Raw genomic sequence first — 12,455 nt, 5'->3', positions numbered from 1 at the left:
CGTGTTTAGGGAGCCCTGTGACAGTTTGTGTGCAGGGAGCTTGTTTAGGCATATTGATGGTTTGGAGTATTTCCCTCAGCATCTCTTTCTGTCCTTTAGTGAAACTGCTGGCAGTGAGGTAGTATTTCTTTTTTTCATTTGGTTGAAATTTCTGAAAAGCATCATTTCAGCAATTTGTCTCTGTTCTTAGGCACACACACAGAAATTGCTTGAGACAGGAAGAATTTTCTCAATTGAGTTAGACTCGAGTCAAAGAAATGAAAATCTATTTTTAAGAAGCACTGTGGTGCTTTGCATTCTCAAAAAAATTCTTGTATTCCCCATTGCTTTTCAGTAAACTTTCATGGGTCTGTTTAAAGTTCTGCAAGTGTGAATATTCATATTTCAAACATCTGGCTTGCAAATCAAGCATTTCAGAAGTACTATATCCTCACTTATTACAGAATTGTCAGTAAAACTTCAGTAAAACCAACTTGTTTCCTCACCAAGGGCCAGTTTTGCATTATTCACACAAAGAGGCTTTTTTTCCATTGACTGGAATGGAAGCAGAATCCATCCTGAAATAGTGGTCCCCTGGACTAATCCATGACAAGAGACAAACAAATAGGCCCTTTGAAATGAGTTGCATCTTTGGTGTCCCATTTGTTGTCTGAAGCAGGTGTCAATTGGATCTTTTGCTGTCTGTCTGTGGTTGAAAAGCCAACATCACTTAGTTAAACTCATTGTAAACTGTAGTATTTTACAGACAAACTCCTCCAGGGATCGACTAAAAAGCTACTTGGGGTTAAGTACCAGAAGTCAAAAAAGGGTTAATTTGCCTTTCCCCTCCCCCCCCCCCCTCCATTTCTCATTCTCTTTCAAGTTGTTTCTTGTTTAAAAAAGATCTCTCTGCTGTCTCCATATACAGTAAAAAGACTCTTGGTACGTAAGGGGCTGATCCTGCCTGCACTGAAGTTCATTTATTTGTAAATCATTGAAAAGAATTTCCTTTCATAGTGGGCCCAGCCACAAGTTTCCTATTTTCTTGAGCCAATAATCTTATCAACCACCTGCTCTGTGGATGTAGTGCTAGAGACAGCCGCAGAGTTTTTAACCTTGTGAAGAGGCCACTCTGCAATTAAAACTGCAAGAGGCTGTCCCAAATGCCATGGCATTCAATCAGACTGGTGGACTACCCAGAAAAACACCACCCCCCCCCAAGCTTCAGTAGCAACAAGAAGCCCACACATCCCATGTCTTAAGAGAATGACATTAAGTGGAAGAAAATCGATTGGAAATGTATAAGCTGTTACGTGAGCTAACTGCATGAAATGAACAGTGTTTGCAGCCAGCTCCATCAGATGGGGCTGTGTTGTTATTCAGTGGCACTTGCCCCTTTTTTGTAAGTGTGAAGGGTGGCACCACCTCCTGAAGCCATTTCTCATTGCACAAGGATTTTATCAAATAGAGAGGAAAAATCTTGGCTGTTGATCAGCAGCAAATAACTGTCTGAGGCAAGCAAGGTGGAGCTCCAGGTATTGCTTTTTCCATGCCATTTTGCTTGCTGTTGCATTCAGGGGGCTAGAGGAGCCAAAATCTGCTACAGACATGTCAGCTGCCTTGAATAAACACGTTCCTTGATCTTCAGTGATTTCCTCAGTCACATGTACCAAAGTGTTGCACGTTCAAATGGTTCTTCCCACGCTACTCCTCTGTTGTGTAGTGCTGAGTACCCACCATAGTCATGTAAAGAGGGCCCTCCAGCCAGCCCAGCCCTGTGTCTCTGGCTGACCACAGTGTTTTCTCCAAAACTCTGCCTCTGGCAGACCAGGAGAGATGTTCCTGGGATTTCCCCAGGCACTGGTGGGTGGCTGTGCTCTTTCCCCCCTCTTCACTGGCACACACCAGGCATCAGGTCTGCTGTAAACACTCTGGGCAGCTTATCTCTGTGCTCTGACCATCTCATCCAGATCCACTGGGACTTTCACCATCCAACCATGGACAGTAGGTGAAGCTGTTTCTACCCTTGAGAGCACCAGCACGTTTGTTTGCCAGACAGTACACTCAAAGTTGGGTAGCAGAGAATGTTTTTCTTAGAATGAAACACTCCAGATCTTGGTTTCCTTTATGCATTGCTTGATTTGACATAATCTCATCCTCCTTTAAAGGCACATTTCCAATTATCCCAGTCTAGCTGGGAGTTTGTCACTGTTGGGTATTATAATTATCACTGTAGGTGCTGGAGTATTGCAAACATGGGCACCACTATGTTAAAAGCTTCACTAAGGGAGGACACAAAAACCAGCCTGCACTTCAACACTGATGGAAGGTGCATCTGATGCAAGTGCCCATCCTCAGTCCAGCAGAGATTAATTTGACACCTCAGCAACTTAATAAAAAACATTAAGAGGACACATGTGCTAGTTTAAATGATTTCTTCACCTGCAGCAATAACTAGGAGCCTATTCCTGCTGTTTCCTTACAGCATGCCAGATGGCTGTGTAACAGATCTGCCTTCACTGAGCATGTTGTCACAGTCCCTACAGAAGAGATTTACTTCCCATAACAGCTTTTTTTTTCCTGCATCTCAGCAAACATGTCTGTTTTGAAAGTCTGTTGCAGAACATTCAGACATCTCTACAGGGAATACAGCATTTGTCATCAGGCTCAGATTTGGGGTACCAATGGGCCTCAGAGAAAGAGGTGCATGGAAGGGAAAAAAACCTGCCCTCACTCCATGTTTCTGCCACCTTTGTTAAACAAAGTCCCTCTGTACGAACAGGACTGTGGCATTTTTCCCCTTGCTTCTCTACACAGTGGGGAGTATTTATCTGGAAACATTTGCTAGAGATTCCATCACAAAAAAGAAGAGGATATTTATCACTAATGCTATTTGGCTCCTAAAGCTCTGGCTCAAAACTAACCTGAGAAACTTCAGTGTAAATACAGCACTCTAGTGTTGCAGGCATTGGAATATGCAGGGTTCAAAAGCAAATGATTCATTGATGTGGCATGATTTTGACTTGACAAAGCACTGCACAAAGATACTGGAAAATGAGAGCATTGGTTCAGAGGAACTGATTCAGTTAGGATAATAAAATCAAACTCCTGAAGCCCCTATCCAAGAGGCACAAATAGACTAGGGAGATTCTTTAATGTGAGAATGCAGCTTTGCTGCTAGCAGGAGCCTGAGTTGCCTGATGCAGGCTGTGCTCCCGCAGTGTTAAGTCACCCAAGTGAAGCCAGGTGACAGAAATCTTCACGAAATAAGCTGTGTTTTCTTTAGGACATAGTCAGCCCTTCATCTCACTCACCATCAGAGCATTTGCTGTGAAATTCTCCTTTCCTTTCTGCTGTTAAGCTGTCCTTCAGCCACTCAGATGACTTTCTGATTCTTTGCTTTTTAATTAAGTTCCTGATCTCCAGAGTCACAAAAGTAGCCCTGGAAAAAAAAAAAACAAAAAAAGCCAATTGCAAGCCAGTAATGTGATATTTTCCCTGGGGAAGTGAAGGGTTGAAACCCATAAGTGAATTGCTCTGGTTATCTCTGATTTCTTTATTTCTTTAGCTATCACAATGGCTGCTCGTCGTGCTCTGCTGCTGAACGTGGGACGAGGCTGGTCAGAAGCGATCAGCCAGTTCAAGCCTCAGTCACACAACCTCTTTACAGTGATTTACAACTTATTCATCCATCAGCTGGGCCAGGGCCACCTCCTTGCTCTGCTCTCAGCTCCCACTGGCTGTGTTCCTGTAAAGCTCCTTCTCTGCAGTCCCCACAGCCAGCCTGCGTTGATACACACAGGGTGAGCTGCCACATCATTCATTATTATATGAAATGATGTAAATTTAATGATAATTTTGGCTGAGCCACTTTAATGGATGAGCCAATTTAATGGCTTACTGCTGCCAAAACGTGAGGCTGCCTCCCTGCTCTGGGCTTTGCCACATGGCTGGCACTGCAGCCAGAAAAACCACCAGGAAAGCGCTCGCCTCAGCTGATGGGCTGCAGCTCGCTGAACCAAGGTAACTCAATCAGGTGTCTGAGCCTTTACTCCATTTGCAGCCCTTCTCTCTGCTAAACCAACCCAGGCACTTCTGCAGCGATAAAACCATGTTCAGAGGAAAGGGCTTTGCTGGTTTTACTGTATTTCTCTAAGGAGGCAAAAATTGCCTTTTGGCAAGCTCGTGTGAAAGTCAGCAGAATTCAGGCTCTTTGGGCATGTTTGAAAAAGGTTGCCCATGGTGCTGATTCCCACAGCCTCATTCTGCCACATCTTGGCAAATGCTACAGTGCAGTTGCACATCATCAGTACAAAAACGTGCAGCACATTGAAAAGTGAAAACAGAATGTGGCATTGAAAAAGAATCACCACCAGGTGGGAAACTGGGATGGACTGTTTTGTCCATCCCCATATTCCATCATTCAGACCACTCATTACGTTTCCTCTTTCACTTTGAGCTTTAAGAAAGTGGCTTGCTGAATTTCCACTCTATTCTGGACCCAGGCATTAGGCCCAGCTGGTGGCAAAATATTTAGGTGGGAGGGAAGGAGAGCAGGGGTCTGGGAGAAGCAGGGAAATGGAGAAGTCAAAGCTAATCAGTCCTTTTAAAAAGAGAGCGGTTACTATTCAAGTTGTAATTTATTGGGATAAGGGAGCCATGCATCACAGAAAGACCTGGGTTGCCTGCAGGGGAACGTTATTCCTTTTTTCCTTTTTTTGTGGTTTGGTGTTTTTTTAAGAGAAGACCCTTGTGTGTGCATTTGCAGCTTATAGCTAAGAGGTTGGAGCTAGGAGCTAATCAGCCATTCTGTCTCCTATCTGCTGATCTGCTGGCGTTGGGGGAAGGGGAATGTGGGCAAACAGGCATTAAATTCCACCGGCAGGCGACGGGAAGGTATTCCTTGATAAGCAGCATCCAAGATGATGAGCTGTAAAGCAAAGCCCCTGTGAGGAAGCAGGGGCAGAGGCAGGGAAAGCTTTAGCCATCTGTCTCAAGCCAGCCTTGCGCAATGCTGCACCAGAGCAGAGGTCACCACCAACAATAATAACCCTCGAGAAGCCAGACGTATGCTTTCCATTCACCAATAATCTACAAAGCGTCTTAGGGTGAAATCCTGGCTCCTCTGAAGTCAATGGGAGCTTTGCCAGCGACTTCAGTGGAGCCAGGTTTTCATCCCAGATAATTGTAACGCAACCCCCGGGCTTAAAGATAAAACAACAGCATCCCAGGAGTGGGCACGAGCAGGAGTGAGCTGAAGAGGGCAGATGGGGCTCTACCAGCTATGCTCTTCTTGAAAAGCTTTTGGTCTTACAGACAGGATGCCTCCACGGTCCTGGGGCAGTACCAGGATTGACAGTAAAAGAGTAAAGGAATAAGGAGATAAGCACCAGTATCTTTTTACCTCTACTGGGATGACCAGGATGCGGGGTCCAAGTGAGCCATGATGCTCTGACATAAAATGCAGTGGTGCTCCCACCTCTGTGTCCTCTTCACTTCTGAGATAAAGCATATAAAGTGGCTATGCTGTGTTACACTACACCATGCTGTATTTTTTTCTCCCCTCTCATCCATCAATTCTCATGCTGACCCTGAAGGATGTCACCCAGTGGCACTGTCCAAAATGAAGATTTTTCACACTTACCGGGACCGACTGGTGAACAACAGCCATTCATTGAATGTTCATTGGTGAACATTCCAGTCAGCAGAGCCATCCCAAACCTGCAAAGTGCTGTGTCTCAGTTAAGCTATATTTTGTTTTTCAGGACTCACAGCACCCAAGAGCAGGTGCCTGCACAGCAAGGCAGTGAGGTTGGCCACAGAAGGTGCAGTGGATGGCACGTGGGGTGGTCAGCTGCGATGGCCACGGCAGGAGATGGAAACACCTCAGGAGATGGAAACTCACCTGACGGTGAGGACACAGCAAATTCTTGGCCTTGAGCACTGAAGGTGGCACAGAGGCCATGGACAACTGTTGTGTGGTTTTGTTGACAGGTTGATGTAAGGGAGACTGAGGCCTTTGATCTGGCTGCACCGTGACTGGTGCCAACAGACCTCTGAAGCACCTCTCCCTCACGAAGCTGTGCAGTGAGGAATGCAGGATCTGCAGGGCATGACAGAGGCCCAGCATCAGACAATGAGGTACCACAGCTTCCTGACTCCTAACACAGCTGAGCTATGCTACCTATGCTACAGTGTGCTGCTTGTATCACAAATACTGCATGAAATGTGGATTTTAACCCTGTTTTGAAAAGCCTGGGCTCAGTGTGTTTCCCCTGGAACTGGCAAGGGGCTGAGAGTGCACAGAAGCTGAGTCTGTCTTTACTGCCAGAGGGAAGAGAAGTCAAAAACTAGGGCTGGAGGGGTGAGGTGTGAGCTGTGAATCTTCACAGGGAAGGAGTTATCAAAGGAACACGCCTCCCTTACCCCAGCACCACTGCCAGGCCCACTTGCCAATGGGAGCAGCATCCCCCTGAAGCTACCAGTGCACCTCCTCTTCCAGGCAAACCCTGACTTCACTTCCCAGGGACTAGGTGACAGCTGCCAGAGCAAGTGTTCACCCACCTGGGAAAAGAGAGCTTCTCCCTTTGCTTTGAGGTGCATCTCCCCTACAGGTTGTGATTCATCTGCCTGGGTTCATCGGTGAAGCCATCAGCTGATTTAACAGTGTCTGTGAATTTAAACTGGCACCTACAGCACCCACGTGCACACTCTCCTCTCCCTACCCCAGTGCTGCTTCTCACTGCCTTTTTCAAGTGGGAAGAGGCGTTTCTTGCTGCCATCCCCTCGCTGCATTGCTGTGTCTCTCCCTGTTCTTTGCACAACAGCTTAATGCATAAAACTTAACGTCCCGGGAGGAAACGCGCATCAGTATGGGCCCGTCTCATCTGGATTAAAGATGTCTTTTGGTTCAGTCTCTTTCATAAGGCGAGAGAGAACTTACATTACCCAGAGCTCAGCGGCAGACCCATGTGTGTGTTTTTCACCAGGCTGTCACTTGGACTGTTTTGCATTACGGCCTTCAGTCTCGCTCTGGCTGTCCATTTGTACTATGAAGCTCTGCAATTCAGAACTCACGTGCCAAGTTTCCACTTTCCTTCACCAGCCAGGATCCACTGACAGCCACTAGGTAAGGTCAGTCCTTGGTAAGCCTAGAGGCTGGTTCTGCTGCCCCTTTGGTGCCCATCTCCCCAGTCCTGCCTGATTTGGTGTGTTACGTGGGGGCCACAGTGATGGCACAGGGGAGCCCAGCCCATGCCATGACAGCTGAAGCACGTCAGTGTTTTTATCTCCTCAGTATTTTCATTTGCCCAAGGAATGTTTGGGTTAAAAAACAGGACATTTTTTACAAACCACATGAGGGTCCCACAGGCTGTTATGGCTTTCTGTAACATTGAGGAGCTCTGTGTGATGTGCTGCAGAAGCAAGAGCATCAGTGCGGTGTCGAGTGCTCATCAACGAGGGACTGGGAGAGACAAGGAGTTTGTACCTCACTCAGGGCAGCCTCATGGGAGCCCCTACCCTGCACCATCCTCTGTGCCCATGGTTCCTACTGCAGTGCTCACAGAACATGTTTGAAAATCCTCAAACCCGAAGGGTTTGGTTTTGTGGCTTTTGATCCCATCTTCAGTGACACTCCAAAGGCAATTATTTTAACCGTATTCCTGACTGATGGTTAATCATGGACTGGTTATCACTGGAAGGGAAACCTCTCTGACTGGAAGGGTACAAGACATCCTTCTGACTCATTCGTGACCACAGCCTTCAGATGCGCCAAGAGCTGCAAGAAACCTCCCACGAGCTCTGACTCTCCTCTCACCTCAACCCTGCCACCTTCCCCGGCTGGCACGCCGCAGACAGAGGCTGCCACGGGCACTGCACATCTCACCTCCGCCTTGCAGGAACCCTACTGAGCACCTTGGTCTCAGACTGAAAACAGTTCAGATGGGGAAATGCTTTTTCCCCAGTTTGGATCCTGATGCAGCCTCCCAGCCGTCACACACTCAGCCAGGCCCTTGGCGCTCCAATCCACCTTTTTACACGTAACATTCTCATCGATGAAGATTTCAAAACTCCCCTTTATTTGTCAGGTGACTTTATTTACATTTCAAGTTTATCTGAGTGCAGTTGTTCTTGTTACACTGGGCTGCATCTGCAGCACTCAAAGAGCTTCAGCCCTGACGGACTGGATGCAAAGGTACCGACAGAGCAAGTGAGATTCCAACTGTCATTTCCACCCGTTTTCAAATTCAGAGGCCTCCCATCTGACAGAGAAAGATTTTTCCAGTGTACTTAGGCAGCCACCAAACCAAAAGGAGGGGAAACCACGGCGAGGAGGGTAAAACCCCAGCAACCCAAGTCTTCCCGAGCCCTGTGCCCTCCCGGGCATGCATGGAGCAGCCGAAGGGAACGTGACGCTTCAGCACAGCCTCGTCTCTGCCGGACAGCCGGACAGTCACTTTGCAAGGTGCAGCCGCGAGCGGTGCTGGGGTGTGGGTGTCAGGCAAACCAGGGCTTGCAGGTCGGCAGGAGGAGGAGGGAGGGGAGCAGGGCAGAGGGGGAGCGATGCTAGCCTGCAGCAGGAGCTGCAGAGAGGGAGAAGGGAAAGGGGGGGAGCGAGGAGGGGGGGAGGACAGCAGGGGAGGGAGGCAGGGCAGTATAAAAGCATCCGACACGCACCTCTCCCGACACAGAGCGAGGGGACGAGAAAGTTGGTCTGGAAGCAGCAGCAGGAGCCAGGAGGAGAGCCAGCCACTTACAAACACGCACGCAGGGTGGCAGGAGAGAGTGCGGAGCTGCCCCTGCCAGCCCTAGGGCCACTGGAGGGAAGAGAGAGGAGAGATGGAGCCAGGTATCCAGCTCCGAGGGAGGGCAGGCAGCTAAAGCATTCTTGCAGCCCCTCGCCCGCACCCCTATTCCCCACCGCCGAGCCAGGGAGGAAAGAGGGGTCAGGGGGGAAGCAGCGATCTGTCCTTCGTTCCCCACGGGGAACTCGCAGCCGCCCCGTCGAGGGCTGTGCGCCGGCAGGGGATCGCAGGCGAGGGTCGCGGTGCGGCCGCGCTCCTTCACACCCGCCGCGGGGGGACGGGGCGGCGTGGAGCGGGAGAAGCCGCGGGGCGGGCGAGGACACGGCGGAGGAGGGGGGAAGCTGCTCCGGGGGCCACCCCATCCCCTCGCGAGGAGGGAGGCGATAGCCCTGAGCTCTCTCCTCCCCTCGGAGCGTCCCGGCTTCCCCGCCATCTGAGAGTCGTCCCCAGCTCCCCCCCCCCCGCCCCCCCGCCGCCTTCCCTTCCCTCCTCCCTCTCACTCGCATACAGGCTCCCGGCTGCCCCCCACACACACCCCGTCCTCGCAGCGTCTCCCCGTCGGCAGCCGAGCCGCGCTGCTCTCCGCCGGCCCGCGGCTCCCCGAGGCGGCGGGGACTCGGCCCGCCCGCTCCGTCCCTCCCCTCCCCTCTTCCGTCCGACGGCCCACGGTGACTCTGGGTTGCAGGGCTGCCCGCAGAGACGCCGCCGGCCCGCGGCCCCGTCGCGGCTACCTGCCGCCCGCAGCCGGCCAGCGCCGGGATATTCGCCGCCGCCGCCGCGGCGTCCCGCCCCGACGTGGCTCCGCCGTGGTGTGGCGGCCCCCGCTGCTGCTGCTGCTGCCACCGCTGCCCCGCGCCCGCCGCCCGCCCCGCCGACGCCGAGAGCGGCGCGGCCCCCGCCGCCCGTCCAGCGCCCGCCGCGGCCGGCCCGGGGGCTGGGGCCGGGGCCGCTCCGCCGCCGCCGCCGGCGGCCCCAGCGGCGGCGGCGGCCGCCGCGGCTCCTCCTCCGCCTCCGCCTCCTCCACGGCCGCCGCCGCGGGGCCCTAAAGCCGCCCGGCTCAAGAGGATGGTGCGGCTGGCGGCCGAGCTGCTGCTGCTGCTGGGGCTCCTCCTGCTCACCTTACACATCACCGTGCTGCGCGGCGGCGGCGAGCCCCACGGCCCCCCGGGCGCCGGCAACCACAGCCAGCGGCAGGTGAGTGCCGCTCCGCGCCGCCGCCCCGCTCCACACCCGCCCCCGACCGGCGGCGCGCCGATGGCCGCCACCTGCCTGCCCGAGGACCGCCGCGGAGGACGGGCCCGGCGGGAGCCCGCGCCCTGCACCTGCCTCGGCCGCCCTCCGCAGCCCTCCGCAGCCGCTGCCCGCGGGGATTCGCCTTTCGGAAGGCTTTCCCTGCCTAGCGCTCAGAGTGGCTTCTTTCCTCCTCGCTGTTAAGCTCTTCCAGGGGGCAGAGGTGCGAAAAAGCAGAGCTGCTCGCCGTGCCGGGTTTTGAGTCCGTGTTGCAGGTGTCGGGACAGCACGCTGCGAGTCACAGACGCTCGCCTGTCCTGGGGTGGGTGCGGGATGAAGGGATGGAGGCAGCCCAGCAGAGCCTGACACACCAGCTCCCAGCCAGGGCCTCCCTTGTGAGAACACAGCAGTCCCGAGGGCAGAAGGGCATCAGCTAGCCGTGTGGTATTGGGAAATGTGGGAACAAAAATGCATGGATGGCCTTGGAAGGTGTCAAGAGACAGGAGATGTCTAATCCTGAAATAACCAAGAAACTTTGAGCGAGGTGCATGTGACAGTGAAGAGCAGGGCTTGTGACCCAGTCACCTTCTTCCCGTGTTCTGATCCTATGAAGCCAAGGATGAATTATGTCTGGCTGAAGCAGAGGATGCTTGTTTCCTGATTTTTGCAGGTGGTTCGTTTTTATTCAGTATTATGTGTTGCTATTCGTTTAAAGTGTTTGGAGACAGTGTTAAAAGCTGCAAAGTCATCCAGCCCCACAGACAGAGCTTGTCAATCTGGTTGGTTGCGTGTACCCTGATCAACATTTTTTTCCTTGTATCCAGATGTTAAAGGAAAATCAACAGCTAAATTATGCAAAGGACTGTCAGGAAAGGCACAGTTTATTAGCCCTATACATTTAGGAGAACGTCTTTATCTCTGTGGAAAGAATCACAGCACCAGCAGAGCACGTTTGTACAAAGCATGAGGAGATGAAGGAGAGTGCAGGCTGTGCTGGGCACTCCCTGGCTAGCGGTTCGTATAGTGAAACCACTAGCTGCAGGAGGGAACCCCGCTCTGCAGACTCAACATCCAGGTCACAAACTGGAATCGGGTCCTCTTAGCTCTGAAAACCTCCTGTTGAACTTGGTGGGAGTCCTGCTTTGGGTAAGGCTCCACAATGCTGTCTCTCTTTGAGCTGCAACTTTATCACTGGCTTGACATTGCAGGTTGGGGTTTTTTTTAATATCTTCAAGATTTCGGGTTATAATGTTTTATAAATGATGCTTTCTTTCCTCATGGGCACTTAAAATGCCTTTTAAATGATGTTCCTTGGAAAAGTAAATTTGGAGAGGTTTTTTATGAGGTGTTTGCTATCATTAGGATAACCCTGAATTTGCCTTTTCTTGACAGGCTTGTAAGATAATGAGGGAAACATCTGGGCAAGTGGGAACTCTGGGTGATGCCATTTCCCCGAGGAGCTCCTTTTAGAGCACTGTTGTAAGGTCAGGGAAACGAGGAAAATCATCTTCAGATAATTACCCTAGAGCATGATCACTGTAGTTGTCTGTCTCCTGAAGATCTGTTGGTTGTTGTCTTTGAGATTTTTGTTCTGCCTGGTGATTGTTTTGTTACAGGTAACTCAGTAAAACTCTGTGCCTTTTAAGCATCAGGATAGCTTTAGCAGTTCATTTTCATCATGCCTTGCCATTTCTAGAATTGCAATTTTGATGTACTTCCCAACTGAATTGATTCTGCAGTTATGTATTTCAGAGAGTGTGTCTGGACAAGACATTATGGAAGGGCAGGTATATCAATTAGAGTAATCAGTTAAACAGATGCAAGTCTATCAACTTCTTTGCTTTATAACTTTTGATGGATTCTAGTGCTTGCTGGAAAATACTGTAACCTGCTTTAGAAAGCTGTGCTCTGACAGGCAGATGCTTCCATGCAGAGCAGCACAGCAAATGTCCCAGTGGCAAGTTTGCACCGAGATCTTCAGATCTTGGTGTTCCTTTGTCTGTTATCATTCATGGCACACAGCAAAGTGAAATGCAAAACCTAGTGCATTGCATTCCCAGGTAAAGAATCAACGTGCAAAGCAAAACCACCCAAACCTGCATTAGTTGGTATAAGCAAATAGAAATCCCTCAGGTTGCTATCGCTTACGCTGAAAAAACTGACTGTTTTTTTCTGTCTTGGTGGGTATATGGAGAGAAAAGGTTGGGAGAAGTGATTAAGTCACTGTTTCATCTGATGAAGTTTCATTTGACTAAGTCTATTGTGCACAGTGTGGCAGATCCAGGAAAGAGTCACCTTTGCAGCAACTGTTTCTATCTAGATCTGTTTTGATAAGGCAAATTTGTATGAAAACAACTGGCTGTTGTTTTGTCAAGTGCAGGGTATGGTATTTTAGGACTCTGGCAGTCTGTTTACACAAATAAAGTGGTCAGACTTTGG

General features: G+C 50.7%; 1 protein-coding gene across 1 annotated transcript in view; it reads left to right on the top strand.

Moving 5' to 3' along the window:
* The first annotated feature begins 5,838 nt into the window (after positions 1-5,838).
* ISM1 (isthmin 1) overlaps positions 5,839-12,455 on the top strand; it is a 42,686-nt gene continuing 36,069 nt past the window's right edge. The window contains exons 1-2 of the mRNA XM_061989655.1: positions 5,839-5,890; positions 9,472-9,980. Coding sequence (XP_061845639.1) covers positions 5,839-5,890; positions 9,472-9,980 — 561 coding nt within the window. The remainder of the gene's footprint in view (positions 5,891-9,471; positions 9,981-12,455) is intronic.

The sequence above is a fragment of the Colius striatus genome, chromosome 2, assembly GCF_028858725.1.
Source record: "Colius striatus isolate bColStr4 chromosome 2, bColStr4.1.hap1, whole genome shotgun sequence".
In the NCBI taxonomy this organism is placed as follows: domain Eukaryota; kingdom Metazoa; phylum Chordata; class Aves; order Coliiformes; family Coliidae; genus Colius; species Colius striatus.
This window is presented reverse-complemented; position numbering and strand designations above follow the sequence as displayed.